We start from the raw sequence: 19,380 nt of genomic DNA on the forward strand, positions 1-19,380 counted from the left end.
TCAGGGCCTCTGCTCCACTCTCTTGAAAAGGGTCCTTCCCTTTCTACATTTGGAGTCATAAAAGGAAAACTAAACCAGTATTTCAACTTTGCTTTAGGACCTGCTATTAACAAATCTCCCAGACTTTTTTGGCATTCTTAGCTGACTCTGTACATGCAAAATTCCTAACTGCGTTCATTTTGATACTTATTGAAATTACTCAGGCTCAGAGAAAGGCATTTTGCCCATTTCCCATCACCAAACCCAGCAGAACTCATGTCATAACTTCATTCCCACTCCTCTCCTCCCATGCTCTGGGCATTTTACCAATGTGAGCATAATTTTAAAGCATGCTCAGGTCAGAAGGAGCATCCTAATTAATAACCCACATGCACTCAATTTTAGAGTAATGATATTATGCACACTTGTGGGGAACACAAAATAATGACACATAAAAGAATCCAATCACATGATTAAGTTCATTATTATTATAACCTTAAAGGGCTCAAACTCATAGATCAATTACAATCCAGGAAGTCAGCACCATTTTCAAAAGCATCACATTATTTACACAGCATGCCATTGAATTATGTACATCAGTAAAACTGTTCAGGAAGCATTTCATTGCCATTTTGGTTTTTCTAGAATGAGAGCACTGAAGCTCTGGTATCATCTAGTCAAAGAGAACATGTGAAGAATAGCCAACAGTCAGGAACAGTCTTCACTTCTTTAAATTTTGAGAGCAATTGCTTAGGGAAATATGTTTGGAAACTGTACGCAGTTTTCTTTTTAAAAATATAATGTTTATTTTTTCCCTTGCAATTTAAAAAGTAATACACATACATGTAGAAAATGCGGTAGGATTTCAGGCTTGGCCAGAGACTGCCTTGCTCTGGAAGGGATGTCTGAGCCCTAGAGAGCGAACAGTGATGCCAGGGCAGAAGAGAACAGGATGGCAGTTAGCGACAGTCAACCAGCTGGCTCTCTGTTGCCCTCAAGCAACGACGGCTGCTCAACCCTGTTTTCACAGATTTGATCATTCCGTGTTACATGTGTCAATTTTGATCGGTTCCATGAGCTGAAGTATAAAGCACATTAGCCGATACTGTTACACTACACTGAACCCTGCTGTATCATCTCCTTCTGATTTGCAGAAAGAAAGCACTGCCCTGGCAACTTCTGACCCAGCAAAACCAGAAAGGGGCAAAAAAAAAAAAAAAAAACCCAACCCACTCACATACTGCAGTGCCTCAGACATTTTAACCAGGGAGGCTCTAAACTCAGTTGAGTTTATCTGGCCTCCCTTCAGTTTCTCTGGTTAAGGCCCTCTCCTCCACCTTCACCTTCCCAGGCCCCACCCTACCCCCTAGGCTTGCTGGCTGCTCCAAAAGCTCCCAACCCACTAGTCTCTGCACCTGAACGTTGCCCTCCTTTCCTTAACCAAATCTCTTATCCTCCTATGCTTTGTCCCTCCTCAGACCAATTATACAAAAGGTTCAGTCACTAAGCAACAGGGATCCAAAGGCTACATTTTCTTCCTTAAAAAAAAAAAAAGAATTAGAAGAGAAAAGTAAGCGCTTCATTTAATTTTGAAATCATGAATGTGCCAAGAACATTAACAAGATTTTGTCTTCCTGGGGCCCTGGCCCAGAAAACGCAGGCAGTGAGGAACAGAACAGGAGACGGGCTGAAGGGCACAGGGACAGCTGTACAGAAGCTGCATGAGCTAGACCTGTTTTTCTTCATTCCCTGGTACTTGTGAACTGTTGAAAGAAAATGCTAATTTGGCCAACGTGGCCTATTTCGCTCCTACCCTCCCATCACTGGTACCCACCCCTGGGTCCCTGCTAACTCCCCAGTAACTCCTTCCCCCTAAACTTTCCTCCCTCCTTTCGGTTTCCATCCACCCACTCGTTGACTCTTCTTCCCCTCTCTCTGCTCCAATATTTACTTTTTTATTTATTTTTTTTATTAGTAAAATAGCTCCCAAAACAAAGACTGACATTTACATAAAAGGGGCAGGATAGGATGGCTATCCATCCAGGGAACACAAGTCCCATGTGAGCACCTGCTCTATGCAAAGCTCTGGTCTGTACTCCGCATGTCTAGCTGTTGTTTTTTTTTTTATCTTTAACCTGGAAAGAAAAGCAAGGATGACTCTTTTGTTTTCAGAGGTGGACAAGAGGCTTAAGCAAGGTAAATAACTTTACAAGGTGTCAGCTACATGTGAATCTGGTCTGCTTCCTAACCCACGCAGTTCCCTGTACCTGCCCAACTGGGGCTGCCTCCTGCCTGAGACCTCAAAGCCCCACAGACCAGGCCCAGAACACAGGGCACCACACCACCCCAAGCCTCCAGAAGCCTCATGTTGGGATAAGCAACCCATGAATCACCTCCATGGAGAAGGAAAGGGCAACCCACTCCAGTATTCTTGCCTAGGAAATCCCATTGACAGAGGAGCCTGGAGGGCTACAGTCTATGGGGTCACAAAGAGTAGGACACGACTGAGCAACCAAGCAGGCACGCACGAACCGCCTCCAGGCCCTCACAATTCTATTTATTCCTGCATCAAGTCTGACTAAGTGGGCTCCAGATTTGGACCATGTAAATAAACTTGAGAGCGTGCAAATAGTACCACTGAACTCGACGGTGAGAGCAACTTTTTGAAGGGACAAAATGTCCCTAGAGCCAAGAACTATCAAAATTCAAAGATACAAGTAATTTAAAATTCACTTTCAATTTCAATTCACAATGAGAACTTTTGAGTCATTCAAAAAAAAGAGAGAGGGTCAGGACCAGGATAATAAATTACAAAAAAAATAAAATAATAGTAACAACAACAAAGACCTGATTGCTTGATGATGAAAAAAATTAAAGAACCTTAAAGAACTCAGGCCTCTAAGTTTGGGTCCTGAAGATACAATAAGAAGCTGTTTGTTCTGGTAAAAGTCTTATTATTTCCTAATTAAGCAGCTCTTTTAGCTCCATTCAGCAATCAGCAGAAGTGTACAGGAAGGATGACATTTAGTATGAATGAAAACATTCACTGCCGTGCACCACATCTTAAAACATTGGATTACTTCTACTCACTATGTACATACATCCATACAGCTCACCTTGTCCAGAAATGAAGATGGAAATCATATGATTATATCTCTTGTGGCTCATTTGGTAGCATAGGTTGTTCTGTTCACAGCTAGGAAATGTTATATATAATAAAGGTTCTCGTGTTTCAGCTTATATTAAGTGTTAAATACATGATAAAGATACTAGGGTGATAGATTCAAGAGAATACTGTAAAAATAGTGTTTTTATTTCAGAAGACTCTGGATACAATGGTGAAAACGTTGATGTGCTTATGGCCAAGCAAAGAGAGATAAAGACCAAAATTTGAAGATTAAAAAACATGTATCATTTTCTTTCTTAAAGGTTTTCTACCCACAGAATCATAATAAAATAAGGTAGAAGGAATATTCTTGATAATCATGAACATACAATAAAACTCGAATAAAACAACTGATGCTGTAAAACAGAATCCATAGTGTGGTTAAAATTCAGAGAATACACTTGATGCCTGAGGTGCACAGTGGGTAGTTCCTAATTCCTAATCCTTTTGTTTCCTGATATACACACATGGGTATAGGTCTGTACAAATAAAGCAGCATTAGGGATATTTGCAAGCTGCCAAGCACTTTGGATTTAAATGACCTTTGACATACAACAAAACATACCTATACCTAAGACTAAAATGGACTTTGGAAACTACCTTTAACCAAATGTAAAACCTTAAGTTTCTTTTTTTCTAGGAAGATAAAGGGAGGCCCAAGCTAAGAGGTGGTGCAGTAGTAAAGAATTCGCCTGCCAATGCAGGAGATGCAGATGCAATCCTTTGACTGGGAAGATCCTTGGAGAAGGAAATGGCAACCCACTCCAGTATTCTTGCCTGGAGAATCCCATGGACAGAGAAGCCTGGTGGGCTATCGCCCATGGAGTCGTAAAAGAGTCACACTACTGAGCACACACGCACACAGACTGACATAAATCTAACAGAAGCTGCTAAGCAGACAGGCCCTTCTCTATGGGGGAAGGAATAGAGTGAGGTGGCACTGGCCCTTTAGAAAAGAGACAGACATGTTAGGTACACATCCAAAGCCAGGTCCGTGGTTCCCAGGACCGCTTCTGAGAGGGCTGCAGTTACTACTACAGTTAGAACAATGTTTTCAAAGGATCTTTTTCTTTCTTTCAAGTATTCTTCCCAAATAATATCTAGTTTTTAACTTTAGAAATGTAATTGTAAACCCCAGCGTTACCAGCTGCTACTTAAGCTACAGTGGGTACTAAGTGGTGAGCAGCCCAGCATTAATGGCTTCCTACAGTGCTGTTTGCTGTGGCCATTATGATCGGCACTTCACATCACTTTACAATCATTACACTTTGGGGAAGATTCCTAAATCAACAGTTTTAAACTTAAGCACACTCTTGGCCCTGGGGTGTCCCTGCTTTCTGCCAATGGCGGGGACCAGGTTTCCACTGGCCACATCTAGACTTCTTGAACCAATCATAAATAAACAACTGAAGTCAAAACAATCTACCAATAGAAATACAGTATTTTAAAAGACATAAAATATAACTCAAAACACATGAAAACTTATAGATTACCCATGCTGACATTTACTAGCATTTATAAAGATTTCTCACTGCAGGCAATAGGTGGGCTTTTGTGAAAATCACAAATGTCAATATAACGAAATATAATAAAAAGTCCAGAAAATGGGATTTTCTAAGGATCCCTTCATCCCCATTCCTTCTCTTTCCCTCTAATCTTTCTTTTCTTAAACCTACCTATTTCTATTCTTGGCATCACTACTTTCTGTCACTCAAACTTAATACTTCAAAGGTAACTCTTGACTCAAGCTTCCCTGGTGGCTCAGTGGTAAAGCATCTGTCTGCAATGCAGGAGATGCAAGAAATGTGGGTTGGATCCCTGGGTCGGAAAGATCCACTGGAGGAGGAAACGGCAACCCACTCCAGTAGTCTTGCCTGGGAAATCCCATGGATAGGAGAGCCTGATAGGCTAGAGTCCACGGGGTCACAAAAGAGTTGGACATGACTTAGCAAGTAAACAATAACTCTAGATTCAAGAGAGCCACCCCTCACCAGTCCTACCACTCTCCCTGACAGGTGTCTTCAGTTCACCTGCTCTTTCAAAGCCTGCCTCGAGCCTGGTCTACTAACAAGCCTCTGCAGGTCTGTACTCAGCCAATAGGAGCAGCTTCCTGGGAACCAGGTTGCACTCGGGGGACGCATGCCAAGAGCTCACCATTAGGTTCTATGGCTCACCGCCTTCCTGCCGGCAAAGTGGGGATACGAGAGAATTTACCTCAAAATCTTCCATGAGGTTTAAATAGATATAATCCAGTGCAAAGCACCATGCCTGATGCACAAAAACCCTCAATGTACATTTGCTACTTTTATCACAGTTCAGAAGTCACTCTTTAGTTTCAAACCTTTAGTGGCTGCTGACTGCCTATAGGATAAAACAATTTTCTAGCAGGCATCCTACCTATTGTAGCATAAAGAGTACTGACCTCAGGTCAGGGCTAAAAGTGAACTCAAATCCTAGGTCTCCTTATTAGCTGCGTGATTCTGGAAATCACTCAACTTCCTTGAGCCTCACCTGGCACCCAGTTGGGGAGTTAAACAGCTATACTGGGTTGAACAGTATCTCCTCACAAAAATTCACATCCACTTGGAAACTGTAACTGTGACCTTATTTGGAAACAGGGTCTTTGCCCACATAATTAGTTTGGGTGAGGTCACACTGGATTGGGCTTCCCAGGTAGCTCAATGGCAAAGAATCCACCTGCCAATGCAAGAGACGCAGGTTTGATCAAAGATCCCTGGGGGAAGAAATGGCAACCCACTTCAGTAATCTTGCCTGGGAAATTCCATGGATAGAGGAGTTTGGCGGGCTACAGGCCATGGGGTTGCAAAGAGTCGGACATGACTGAGTGACTGAGCACGGAAGCACAAGGCCATACTGGAAGAATGGGCCCTAAATCCAAAGTGGTAGAATCCTTAAAAGAAGGAGATGAGCACACAGGGAGAATGCCAGGTAAAGATGGAGGCAGAGACTGGAGCCATGAGTCTACATGCCAAGAACAGCAAGGATTGCCGGCAACCACCAGAAGCTGGAAGGATCCTCCAGCCTTTGGAGGGAGAGCGGCGCTGCCGATGTCTTCATGTCAGACTTCTAGACTCCGGAACTGGGAGAGAACAAACTTATACTTTTCTTAAGCCACCCAGTTTGTGGTAATTTGTTACAGCAGTCCTGGCAAACTAACTCAACAGCTAATCATTATTGCTTAGAGACATATTTGCCATAGAAAATGGTTATTCCAGGTGTCACACAAAGAAACTGAGGCTGAGCGAAGCTGCTGGTGGGAACTCAGCCCCATATGGTTGAGGTCCAGGCTCACGACCACTCTGCTGCCACACCCACCCCTGAATGGAATTAGATGCAATGGATGTGACTGCCCGGAATACTGCTGCTCACGCAGTAAGTACTTAAAAATGGTAGCAACAGCCACACATACATCAACTCCCTAACCTGCTTGACCTCCAAGTCAAGGGTCAGCAAACATTTTCTTTAAGGGTCAGACAGTAAATATTTGATGCTTTGCAAGTTGAGGCAAAATTGAGGCTTATACAACCATTAAAACAAATATACATATATATATAAAACATCCTTAAGCTCAAGTGCTATAAATGAACAGGCACCTGGGTGGGTTTGACCTGTTGGCTGCAGACCCCGATGCATCTTCCGGCATCTTTGCTGGCAGCTCCACAGGCTCAGTGTGCAGGGCATTTTATTCTCCCTGCCCCTTCCCCCACTCCTGTTGGCCAACACCTCCTTCTGTCTCCTCTTCCCCACCCCCAAAGACATTCTCTCAGGTTAGTATTTCACCATGTCTTGCCCGAACTATTCCAAGAACTTCCCATCTTGCCCCACCCCGAGCCACCCTTCACACCCGTCACCAGGACTGCAGGCCCGATCACATCAATACCCCTGTTGATCTTCCATGAGGCTCCCTCCATCACCTCCAGGATCAAAACCACGAGGACCTTTCTTAAGAACACCAGTGTCTAGGCTACATGTTCCTGCCTTTCAGATTCAGTGCATCCAGAAGGGGCCCTATGTCCAGCTGCAACCATGCCAAGGCTGATGTGAGAGGCAGCCGGGTTTAGTCCCTGATTTTTGTACTTATGGTTCCCTCTGCCCAGAATGCCCTTCCCTGCGCTGCCCACCAGGCAAACTCCCAACTGCTTTTCAAAACTCTTCTTCAGCTGAGACAGGGAGGAGCCACCCTTGAACTCTGCATAGTTAACCACACCTCCTCTGTCCTACTTCACACCATGGCATGTGCTACCGTGCCTGTATGGGTCACACTGTATAGTGACAGCTAACTCACCTGTCAGCCTCCCTCAGTGACCTAAGCTCTGGGCATGGAGCCTATCAGCTCTTATATGCTTATCAAACCTATCCTAAAGCATTTCCAGATCAACCATGCACTGTCCATCAATGTTCCTCCAAAAGGCAAAATACAACTATCTTTCAAAGGGAAAACCAATGCTACCACTCAAACCTCTAACACAACCCTGGACTCTCATGCACTATTATTACACAGGAACTAAGTCAGATCCACCTCTCATTTCAGTTTTCTGCACACACATTCTCCCTCCCTCATGGAACTGCATTTTCCCTGAGGGCAGGCACCTCCTGCCCAACACCCACACCCAATGGTTTGTGCATCCAAGTCACTCAACACCCTGAACACACAGGCTCTAATTCACATGTTTTGAATTAAGCAAAAGGGACCCCAGGGAAAGAGTAGTATCATGAAAGCTTACCAAAGAGGAGAGAAACATACGATACACGAGTTTAAACACCAAGAATCAATATAAAGTTCAATCATGAGGTACATAATTCTTCTGGCACATAAAATGAAGCATTTTCAAACTTCCTCTCCTCCTCCCCACTCCAGTGAATTTTGGAAAGTCATTTTGTAGATACTTAAGTCTAAGAATTAAACTGCTCACATGTTCATGACTTCACCCATAAAACACATCCAAATCCTATCTTTATTTCCTGTACGCTTTTAAATCCTGTTATCCATCATCACATAAATAGAAAAACAAAAACATTCTATAAATTACAGAAGAAATCTATTTCAAAATTAACCAAGAAGTACTTTGGAGTGCCTACTTCATTAATTCAACAAGCATTCATTAAATACTTACTATGCATGTATGAAATAGTGGAACTTTATACTTGAGGAACGTAAAAACACGATCCCTGCACACTAACCAAGCAACATACAGTCTCTGGCACACCAGTCAGCATTCTATCAGCAAAGACGACTTAGAAAAGGGCTGGGATACTCCAAGGACAGGAACTTGACCTGGGGCTTGACTGTGAATGCGCCGGGTAGGGGAGATGTGGAACAGAATGCAGGAGCCTGTCCACCCTCAAGGCTTACACTCAAGTCCTAATAGCCCATCCCCACCCCTGTGTCACTCACAGCCTTCCTCATCTCAGCTGATGGAAACTCCATTATTAGCATTGATGAAGCCCAAATCAGACTCACTCTGACGTCTCCTCTTCCTCTCAGGTGCCACATCTGTTCCTTTAGGAAAACCTGCTGATTCTATCTTTAAAATAAATCTAGAGTGAAACCTCACTATCTCATCATCTCTCAGCCACATTATCAGATTTACTGGCCCCTAGCTACATCTATGGGGTCACACAGAGTTGGACACGACTGAAGTGACTTAGCAGGAGCAGCAGCAGCAGCTTCTACCTTTGACCTCCCCACCCTGCCTCATCCCTGCCCATTCTCTTCTTAGCACAGCAAGTGGAGTAAGTCTGTTAAAAGGTCTACTGGTATATCACTCCTTCCCTCAAAACCTGCAATGGCTCCCGTCAAACTAGGGCTTTCACTCCAAATCCTAATGGCCTAGGAAGCCCTGTAAGTCGAACCTTCTGGGCCCTCCCCTCCCACTCAGACTCTCTTAGCACCCATCACCTGTCTCCCTGCCGTTCCTCAGCAGGCCCAGCACACACCCACGCTAGCACCTTTACCCCAGCTGTATCTCCTGCCTGAAGAACTCTGCCCCCATACCTGTTTGGTTACCTCCCTCACCTCCTTAAATCTCATCTTCTCGATGATCATGCTTTTCAATACGTACCTCATTCTGCCTCCTGCCTCCGCAAGTCCACTTGTTCTGTTCCACATCTATTTTCCCCCTAACATATACCATGAGGTGGGTGACTGTCACTGCGCTCCAGATTCAAGCTCCTGGGTCGCCTCATCAGGTCGACCAGCATCGCCCTGTGCCCCTCCGGCCGCAGAGACCAACTGACTCAGCCTTACCTGGGCTGGGCCACCGTGGTGGGCACGGAGAGGGTCTTCTGTGCCCAGAGCGCCTGTGGCTTGGTGGTCTAGCCTACTTCTGTGCCACCCTTAGGAGCGTTCATTCCCCCTCGGCCCCAAGGTCCCCTGCTCTGGAGGTGGGGACAGGCCCAGACTGTGGCGTTGAGGCAGGTGGTGGGCACACCTGGGGCCCGGTCGCCAGATTCTTTCTGACCGAGGTGTTTTTCCCACTGCACTCTGGAGGTGGGGGCCAGCCTGGGTCGTGAGGGGTGACCCAGAGAGGCTGCTGTGGGTGCAGGTGCGGTTCCCCGAGAGTCCCTTGGACTGCAAGGAGATCAAACCAGTGAATCCTGAAAGAAATCAACTGTGAATATTCACTGGAAGGACTGATGCCGAAGCTGAAGCTCTAGTACTTTGGCCACCTGATGCGAAGAGTGACTCACTGGAAAAGACCCTGATGCTGAGAAATTGAAGGCAGGACGAAAAGGGGATGACAGAGGACGAGATGGCTGGATGGCATCACCAACTCAATAGACATGAGTTTGAGCAAGCTTTGGGTGATGGTGAAGGAGAGAGAAGCCTGGCATGCTGCAGTCCATGGGGTCGCAAAGAGTCAGACATGACTGAGTGACTGAACTGAACACATATCATACTTGGACACACATTATAATTACTCAGTGTGTGTTTTTTCTTTGTGTCTCCACCCTGCTAGAATGCAAACTCTACAAGGGTGGTGATCTTTGCTTTGACTTCTGGTGCAACTGTAGCATCTTTACTAGTGTCTGATGGGCACTTAAATATTTGTTGAATAAGATCAGGTTTACCTTTCAGAGGATCCCATGAATAAACTGAATGATGCTAAGCTCTCCTCCCTAACCAGTGCCTCCCTACCTGCTAAATAACAAATAAAACTTCTTTATCAGAAGAAAAAAGTCACATCACAGTGAGAGATACAAAGTTCCAAGGAAAGGGAGAAGAAATGACATGTGGGCTAAAAGTCGTCCACCTTGAAGCTTAACCGAGCTACAAATGCAAGATCAACAATACAAGACTGGCTCTATGTCTGAAGAGGAGACAGTACTTAGAACTCAAGGTGAACTACAGCTTGTAGGAGGGAAAACAGCCCATCACACCTTCTCTCTTTGGTGGCCCTATTAATTACACCCTCATCTGGGTCAGAGGAAAGCTGCTCCAGCCACCCAGCACGCCTTGGCGTCAGCACACCTGGGAGCTCTCATCACAGGCTGGAGGCCAGGGAGTCATCACTTTCACATTCGCAACACCTGGCAGGGGAAGACCTGGATGCCTGTTTGCTGATCTGAACTAAATGTGCGTGACTCTTCTTTCATGCCAACCCATAAAGGATTTTCATGCCCCGAGATTACAGAGACACATAAACAAATAGAATGCTCTTGAAACTAGCCTGAAACAAGGTCAAAATGTTCACTATATACTTTGGAATATTTTATTATTATTATTTTTTTGATATTTTGTTTTCAACGCAGGAGCGATGCTATTAAAAGAGTTAACCAACAAAACGACATCTAGGAAACCGTGACCCTCAGGGTTTCAGGTGACAGAACTGAGGCTCAGAAACGCCAGCGCTTGTGCAAGGACACAGGAATCTGGAGGAAGAGAGAGGCTGACAAGAGACAATTTACATAAGCTCCTTAATGTGAACCACAGCAAACTGGTGACTCCAATAACACCAATGATTACTCCAGTCACCATTTTTCCTGGTGTGCAAAACAACAGCTGCATTAAAATACAGCACTCAACTATTGTACCTGTGACTCTATGGGGTTTTACACTGTCTGCAATTCTGGCGGTAAAAGGCCACCTGAAGGGATGATAAGATCTCTGGAATTGTCTTTTAAGGGAGAGTATCTCCCATCTTAAAAGTGTCTTTATACTTTGCAAAATCAATTGCTTAGTGAGCAACTACTAAGAACCATAACATTTGGTCCTCAGGATGACCTTATGAGGAAGTGTTCCCTCTGTCAGGGAGAAAACGGGGCTCACAGAGGTTAAAACAGCTGCCCAAGGATCCCCTCACATCTGGTCACCCAGATGTCAGGCTGGCCCATGGTGACCGGACTCTGCTGTGGGGCTCCAGAGTTGACTCAGCCCCCCATCAGACCCAGACCAACCCCATCTGCTCTGTATAGCCCCGGGGACTCTCAGCACCCTGGAACACAGCTTCCCTGCCACCAGTCAAAAAACTCCGTGATGGGACTTGCTCTGCACCCCCACTGCAACAACAACAAAAACCTCCATGAGGATCAGAGTCCTGTCTGTCCCTCTTGCTGACACAAATCGAGTCTGTGCTCTGCAAACATGGGATGACAAACAGTTCAGGTCTTCTGGGCACAGTGTCTCTAAACAGAGCTAAGCATTAGTGTGCTATTTGTGTGTGTGTGTGTGTGTGATCATCATAAATAGATAGCAAATTAAGTCTAATTTGATATGAAACTTTAGTTTTAAAAAACACTTCGAGAGACAGCAGATTATTTAGCCTGAAAAGAAAAGTGTCATGTTGGTAAGGGTTGTTTAGGTTCCACACGGTCTTTGAAAATTCAAAAATGACCAGATAGGAGGCTGTGCATATGACACTTCAAGAGGACAGACAGTCCAGCTGAGCCCAAGATTCCTCAGAAGACCGTGAGTGGCAGTTCAGGTCCATGCCACCTCTGGGCTCTACAGTGACCAGCCTAACGGACCAGACTTCCTGATAGGATTCTGTAGAGGGCTTCACGGCTCAAAAAAGAAGTCGGAAAAACCAATGACAAGGTGATGTGAGTAGTGTCCCCACCTAGATGGTGACCAAGACATTCAGTGGCCAGTCACACTGATGCTTTAACCAAGGGATTCAGTCATGTAAAACAAAAACCCCAAAGGCAAATTTGTCTCCACTAAGAAAATATAGATTGGGCCAAATCTTAAGGCTGGAACTGAAGTCTCCTTAAAAAATAACTAGGAGTGGATGGGAGAGGAAAAATGGTACAGTTATAGATGAGACAAAAGCAAAAACGGTGAATGACCTCAGTTGCTAGCCCAGACGTTTCAAAGTAAGGATGAGCTTGTAAACAGCCCGCTTAATAGACCTCTTCTCTGTATTTCTGGCACCACCATCTCAGGGCTATGTTTAGACACAGGAGAATGGGGAGCAGAGAGGGAAGGGCTTGCTGTGGCCCAGCCTCACCTCGAGTGCCCTGCCGGGACTCTGGCTATCTTTAATTAATGTCTGGGGGACAGAAGACCAACCCTCCCTGTGCTGACAGGAAGCACAATGGTGAAATTCTACCCACAAGACTGACAGGCTCACTACTGGTGTATCATTCCTGAGGTCCTGGGGTTGTTTTTTGTTCAAAAGGAAGCTCCGTCTGGACCATTTACAGAGGGCAGTGAAGTAGACCCTGCGTGTTTAATTTACGAGCACAGAAAACAGGACTGCCTGTTTATTTGTCTGGTTCTGCATCCCCACTTCACATACTCAGACTATACCAACCAATCACCTTTACATGATTTTATACCTTTTCTCTGGAATACAATTTCCCTTTAAGTCACTGCCTCTGGCTATCTAGTCCAGATTCATAAACAAAGATGAAACCAACATTTCTCATCATCTAACATTACAGTCTTTCCCTTTCACAGAATTCCCCAAGAGATAAGCCCAAAGCTTTTAAACCACCATCACTCGCTGCCTTCCAGATTAAGCTTCATTAAATACCAGCGATTAATCGTATCTTTGGAAACAGAATTGAATATGCTAAGAAACTGATAGTGAAATATATTCTACACACCACACCAAACTCACTAACACTGGCATTATAAAAGCATACAGCAGGCAGGGACGATGAAGAGAAGGGGATAAGAGGCTGCCATTTCAAGAAAAGAAAATCAAGAGCACAGGGTTACAAAGCTCACTGATAGACCTGTGTAGGCTGGTTATCAGCAATCAATGAACCGTCCATGAACAAAGAATTTAAGGGGCTCCTGTGACAACAAAGCAAAATATGAATAAAATTCAAGTTCTGAATTCCATCTACTGTACCTCAGACTACAGAAAACTGCCTTCTTCCTACACTGAACTCCATGAACCAAAATAGGTCTGTTTATCTAAGACTTCATCAATAGATTAAAAAAAAAAAAAAAATCAGAATTCTAACATTCCCTTTTCGCTGAAGGAAACACAAGGCTCTCTTCATTTTTGCAGAAAGCACTTATGCTAAAACCATGATTAAGCAGTGGCTTCAGTGCTAAGTATGGTCAGTGAACCCCAGCTGACCACACTGCAGGGTGTTCACGTTTCCCACCCTCTTTCTGGAGATGGTTCCTTATGAGCCTCAAATGTCCATCCGGAACCCAGCTGGGTTTTCTGAACGGGGCATGAAGGCAGGCTGCAAAACCGGTGGACTTCCTCCCACTGCACAAGTATTACTCAATGGTTGAGTACCCGGGATGTTCTGTAGAGAAGGATCTAGCAGGACCTGTTTCCCCGCCTATTTTTTATTCCTTAAGTCCATACAGAGAGGGGATGCCAGGTGATCGAGAAAAGAAAACTATCTGGAAGTATGTGAAAAGATCATCGATTTGCCAGAGAAACCCATGACAGGATGTACAGTTAAACTCTGGCCAAGAGTCCAGCTCAACACGGTCCAATGGGAACCTCGAGCAAGGAAGGAAACAGGCCTCATCTCTGTTGTCCAGTATGATAGCCGCTGGCTATAAAGCACCTGAAGTATAGCTAGTATGACAAAGGAACCGAATTTTTAAAATTTTATTGAACTGTAACTAACTTAGAGAGTTACGTGTGGCTTACAGACTCAGCATGGAAGAACTCAGGTCCAAAACTCTGGGAAAGCTGGCTGATGGCAGCAGTCTCCTGGATAAGAAAAAGGCTCCAGAGGAGCCTAATGGTCCCGTCCTCTCCCCCCAAGGACAAAGGGAGAAAAACAACTAATTAACTCCCCTTCATAACTGCTTTAGTAATCAAAAAGTACTTTCTAATCTTTTTCTGACTCAACTGAATGTGGGTCTCTTAATATAAGATTGCGTGTGTGCTAAGTCGCTTCAGTCGTGTCCGACTCTGTGCAATCCTATGGACTGTAGCCTGTCAGGCTCCTCTGTCCATGGAATTCTCCAGGCAAGAATACTGGAGTGGGTTGCCAAGCTTTTCTCCAGGGTAATATATGATTAGAACATGTAAAATGTAAAAGGGATAAAACCACTTTTCTCTTACTGGAAACAACAAAGACTTAATAAAAACTTTGGGCCAAATACTCACAACAAAAGATCGCACAAACTGCTTCAAGATTTTCACTTTTTTTTTTTTGACTCTTCTCTCAAAAGTCACAGTAAGGTCTACAATATGATTATGTTTTGAGATCCTGAAGGAAAAAACAACTTGCAAACACAATTCCCAAGTGCTGAGATGAAGATTCATCCCAACAGCAACTGTGTAGTGGGGGTGGGAGGGGGATGTTTCTTCTGCTCCATACAATCATGTGAACATCCAGAACATGTTCAAAAAGCTTCAGCCGTGCTTAAAGCTCATCTGTATTCCTAAAACGGCCAACACTAGCATCCTTAATAAATGCTGGCTGTAAACAAATGCTTTTAGCTTTATGCACTGCACGCTGTAGCTTTAAATGGCAGTACATTCTAAAGACATGTTATCCAGGGACACACGCTCCCTGTACATCACACACCAAGGCTACAGCAGAAACAAACCATGTTGAATATCAACTGATGTTCTTTCTGAAGTTCCTGAAGATTATGTTTAGGGCCCTTGAATTGTTTAAACAATGTAAAAATGGTACTGGTTTTAATGAAGGAAGTCTCTCAAATCCCAATAGGAGATGATTTTAGTTCTAGTGTTAAAAAAAAGAAAAAAAACTATGTACATGGCTTAACAGACTACATATAAACTCAAAATAGACTTTATAGCAAACATCAAGTATTTTCTAATCACTTCGACAGCAGAGCCACTCAGCAAGGCTGAGTGTGTGGACAGTAAAACCACTGAATGAACTGATGCTGCCCTGTAGTAGCCAGCCACCTGTGTGTGACTGCAGGCGTCTGTACCTGGCTCCACCCTTTCAACTGTTTACCAACAATCTGCATAAACTCACAGAAACATGTAAAAAGGTACCCAGCACTGGATCCAGAATGATGTAACACAGTGGAATTTAAATGTTAGATCCCGCATTAAAGGCTCAGAGAGTCAGTTGCACCAGCACCGACTAAAATATCAAGAATCCAAAGCAATTTATGCAAAAAAGGGGGGTCACAGGGAACAAAGATGCAGGTTCAACGCAGGTCAATAGTGATATGGCTGCCCAAACAGCTAATTTAACCTTATACTGCACTTACAAGATGTAAATTGTCAAAAAAAGTTAGTCTTCTCCACTGAATCTCGTATTGCAGATGTTTGGGGCAGTGCATTTTAGCAGGGACTACACCAGCATCAGCAAGTTTGCCGGACCCCCCTCTGGGGAGTTAGAAGCCTGTCACCTACTCGGAAGAGGCAGGAGTGCAGCAGAGGGAAAGGAAGCTGCTTTTCCAAAAGTTCTGATGGGCTGACATGACAAGGAAGAAACTTACTTTGTGTGTTTCCAGGGAACAGAAAGAGAATTAAGAGAGGCAAACTTTAGCTTAATACCAGGAAGAACAGGTTAAAGATCTGGGCTGTTTGTAAATGAGCAGTCCCACCTGAAAGGGCAGCGAGCGACTCATTACCCAGGGCCAGAGGCACTGGCCCAAGGAGGTTTCCACCCCCTCAGGAAGGTGGTTAGTGACGTCCTCTTCCCCTCCCCCACACTGAACCGAAGACCTTCTCAGCAAGGCTGCCTCCCCACTCCAACCCCTCCCCATTCTCCCTCTCTCCACGCAGGCTATCAGAATGCAAGCCAGCGAGTAAGGTTAAGGCAGGAATTACTGCTCTAATTCTGCTCTAATTTATTTTCTAAGAAAACAAGCTGCAAACTTCAGTCTTTAGGGACACGAACGACGACTAAATAAAACAAGCTCCGACAGCTGGGCAGCTAACTCGCTGAGATACCAGAAACACTGCTCTCAGACACAATACTCAGATCCTATACATTCTACATCTTAATTTCAGTCGGTTAGTAGACACCAAATTCAAAATGACCAAGCTTAAAGAGAGTAATTTTCTTAAAACTTCCTGAAATTTGGCTGAGTGTTTTACCTTATTTCACAAAGGTCGCAAGCAAGAAGCCTGTGCAGGAAATTCCTATGCCGCCCCATTTAAGTAGTACCTACAGAGAACTGACCCTAATTTCTCTACCAATGCAGGGGCTGAGACGAGCAGAGGGGCGAAAGCAGGACTTACCTTTATCTGCAGATATCCACTCTTGCCCCTGATTTCCACACTTCCCGAAACCCACGGCTAAGTGACACTGCCAGTGTTCAAATGGATGCCTACCATGGCTTGGGTCCCCTTCTGATTCTACCCTAGACACAAGATGACCGATCCCAGAAGCTCATTACCCAACTATTCAAACTCTAAAATGACAGCACTGTCGTCAAAAGTGCTCTCTCAACCTCCTCTGAAGAGAGTACCCGCAGCCTGTCTGGAAAAGCCTGTCTGGAAATATTTTAAGGAGGAAGCTACCAGCCCACCATCTGCCCTACCCTTGGGGCACCGCCTGGCTGCCCACATCCCTGCCGGGATCCCGACCTGTGGGATATTAATCTGAAACAGACAATGGGACTTCTGTCAAAGTGACCCTCTCAGCCTGAACAACACATCCCACACCGTCCGCTCTTAAGGCCAGGCTTTACCTTTCTGGACGTGGATGATGTCGGGGAAGTTGGCCAGGTGGCCCTGATACAACGCCAACAGGTCCATGACCGGGTCCAGGTCTTGCCTGGGCTGCTCGGCGAAGAGCTCGCCGATGGCATCGTAGGCATCTCCGGTGAAGGCGATGGCCTGGTTCAGGCCGGCCGAGAAGGCCTGCTGGTCCAGCTCAAAGGCCTGGCTGAGGCCGCGGAAGGACTGCCCCACCCTCTGGTACTCCTTCTTGAAGCCGGTCACCTGCTTGCGCGCGAACTCGTTGGCTGTGTGGTTGAGCTGCAGCGCGCTGTCGTCCATCTTCTTGGTGAAGCACTTGAAGCCTTCGATCTTGCTCTCCACCTCCTGCAGGTCGAGGGCGGCGGCGGGGGGCGTGCTCAGGGTCAGGAAGAAGTTGGCGCCCACCATCTCATCCTTCTCGGCCTTCCTCTTACCCTGCTTCCAGGCCTTCTCGTCGGTGCTGCTGGGGCAGGTCAGGAAGTGCTGGAAGACGTCGCACTGCGCCAGCACCGGGTGGCTGGCCATGTGGTTCATCCACCAGATGAGGCCCTTTCTGCGCTTGGAGATGAAGTCCTCCTCGAAGCGGCCGGTGGCCTGCTTCTCGGGCAGGTGGGGCACCGAGATGACCGGGAACTTCTCGGCCAGGCGCGCATACAGCCAGTCGAAGTGCTTGTAGCGCCGGTGCACCGGCACCTGCGTGTGCGTGGGCACAAGCTTGTACGAGATGTAGCTCTTCATGCCCTTGAACTTGGTCTGCTTGGTGGGGTCGTCGATGGTGCACTGGAAGGGATAGGGGTTCTCCTGCCACTCGGGGCCATAGGGGCCCAGCACCACGCACAGCTTGTCCCCATCCTTCACGAAGCCCGATGCCTCACCCAGCACGAAAGCCTCCCCGCCAGACTTGACGAAGGTGGAGAAGCGGTTGAGGTTACGGCTCACGGTGGCCGAGCTCTTGGCCCCCGACGGATGGTGCTGCGGGGGCGCAGAGCCGCTGCGGGAGCCCAGCGACAAGTCGGAGCGCGTGGACAGGCGGTAGCGGCCAGCAGCGCCGACGCCCCCAGACGACGAGCCGTCGAGGTCCGGGTAAGCGCCGCTCCCCAGTGCGCCCGGCTCGTCAGCCACGGTGGAGCTGTCGTCCCACTCATCATCCCAGTCATCGTCGCTGCCCTGGCTGGCCTGGTAGCCGCCGCCGCCGTAGAGCTGCTGCGGCGACGGCTGCAGGGCGCTCCCGCCGTACGAGAAGCCCGCGCCCGTCGGCTGGAAGGTGCTCACCGGCGGCGCCTGCTGCGGTTGCAGCAGGGGCTGGAAGGCTTCGGGCGGCGGCTTGAAAGAGGTGGGCGGCGCGGCAGGCAGGGGTTCGAAGCCCCCGGGTGGCACGTTGGCGTAGCGGGCCGGGGCGCCCGGGCCGCCGTCGCCCGCCGGGCCGGGCTCGGGGGCGCGGATCACCTGCACGTAAGAGGCCGGGAAGAGGCCGCGGTCTCCGCGGCTGTTGATCCCCTCGAGCCAGCCCTCGATGTCCTGTTCGCTGCACAGGCTCAGCACCTCGTGCTCCCGCAGTGAGATCTCGCCCGGGTTCTCCGACCTGAAGTCGTAGAGCGCCCGGGCGCGCAGCGCCATGGTCCCGGCACCCCGATGGGCTGCCCCCCCGACCCCCGGCGCCCTGAGCCTGGCGCCCGCCCGAGGGGCCCGCGGTGGTGCCCGCGCCCTAGTGCGCGGAGAGGAGCCCGGAAGGCAGTACACACTCCTGGGCCCCCACCCGCTGGTCGCGCCCTCCGCGCCGCTCCGCTTGCAGCGCAGACTGCCGCGCTGGGCCGCCGCCGCCGCCGCCGCCGCCGCCGGTCGGGGGCGGGGCCCGCGGCCTCCCACGTCCCCAGCTGCGCTAATCCAAGGCCGAGAGCCGCGCGCCAGGCGAGAGCAACCGATGGCCGAGCCGCCGCGCACATCCCCAGATTCGACTCCGTGGCCGCCACTGCCCCCTTGTGGCCAGTGCCGTTCAGTGAGGCGCAGGGGTGAGAGCTTGAGGGTGAAGGTTTCTTTTCGGAAGTGAACTGAGATTTTTCTTTTTTAGGCTTTTAAGTTGAAAAAATATATATATCCTAGAAATAAGTTAATATTTTCATTGCTGATTAACGTTCCCACTCTGAGCGCTCA

At 47.2% G+C, this 19,380-nt stretch overlaps 1 protein-coding gene across 1 annotated transcript in view; it reads right to left on the reverse strand.

Annotated features, from left to right (window-relative positions):
- Positions 1-18,980, reverse strand: part of SNX18 (sorting nexin 18) — a 28,641-nt gene extending 9,661 nt beyond the window's left edge. The window contains 1 exon segment of the mRNA NM_001083731.1: positions 17,220-18,980. Coding sequence (NP_001077200.1) covers positions 17,220-18,846 — 1,627 coding nt within the window. The 5' untranslated portion in view covers positions 18,847-18,980.
- Between the last annotated feature and the right edge of the window lie 400 nt (positions 18,981-19,380).

This window comes from Bos taurus, chromosome 20 (assembly GCF_002263795.3).
Source record: "Bos taurus isolate L1 Dominette 01449 registration number 42190680 breed Hereford chromosome 20, ARS-UCD2.0, whole genome shotgun sequence".
Taxonomy (NCBI): domain Eukaryota; kingdom Metazoa; phylum Chordata; class Mammalia; order Artiodactyla; family Bovidae; genus Bos; species Bos taurus.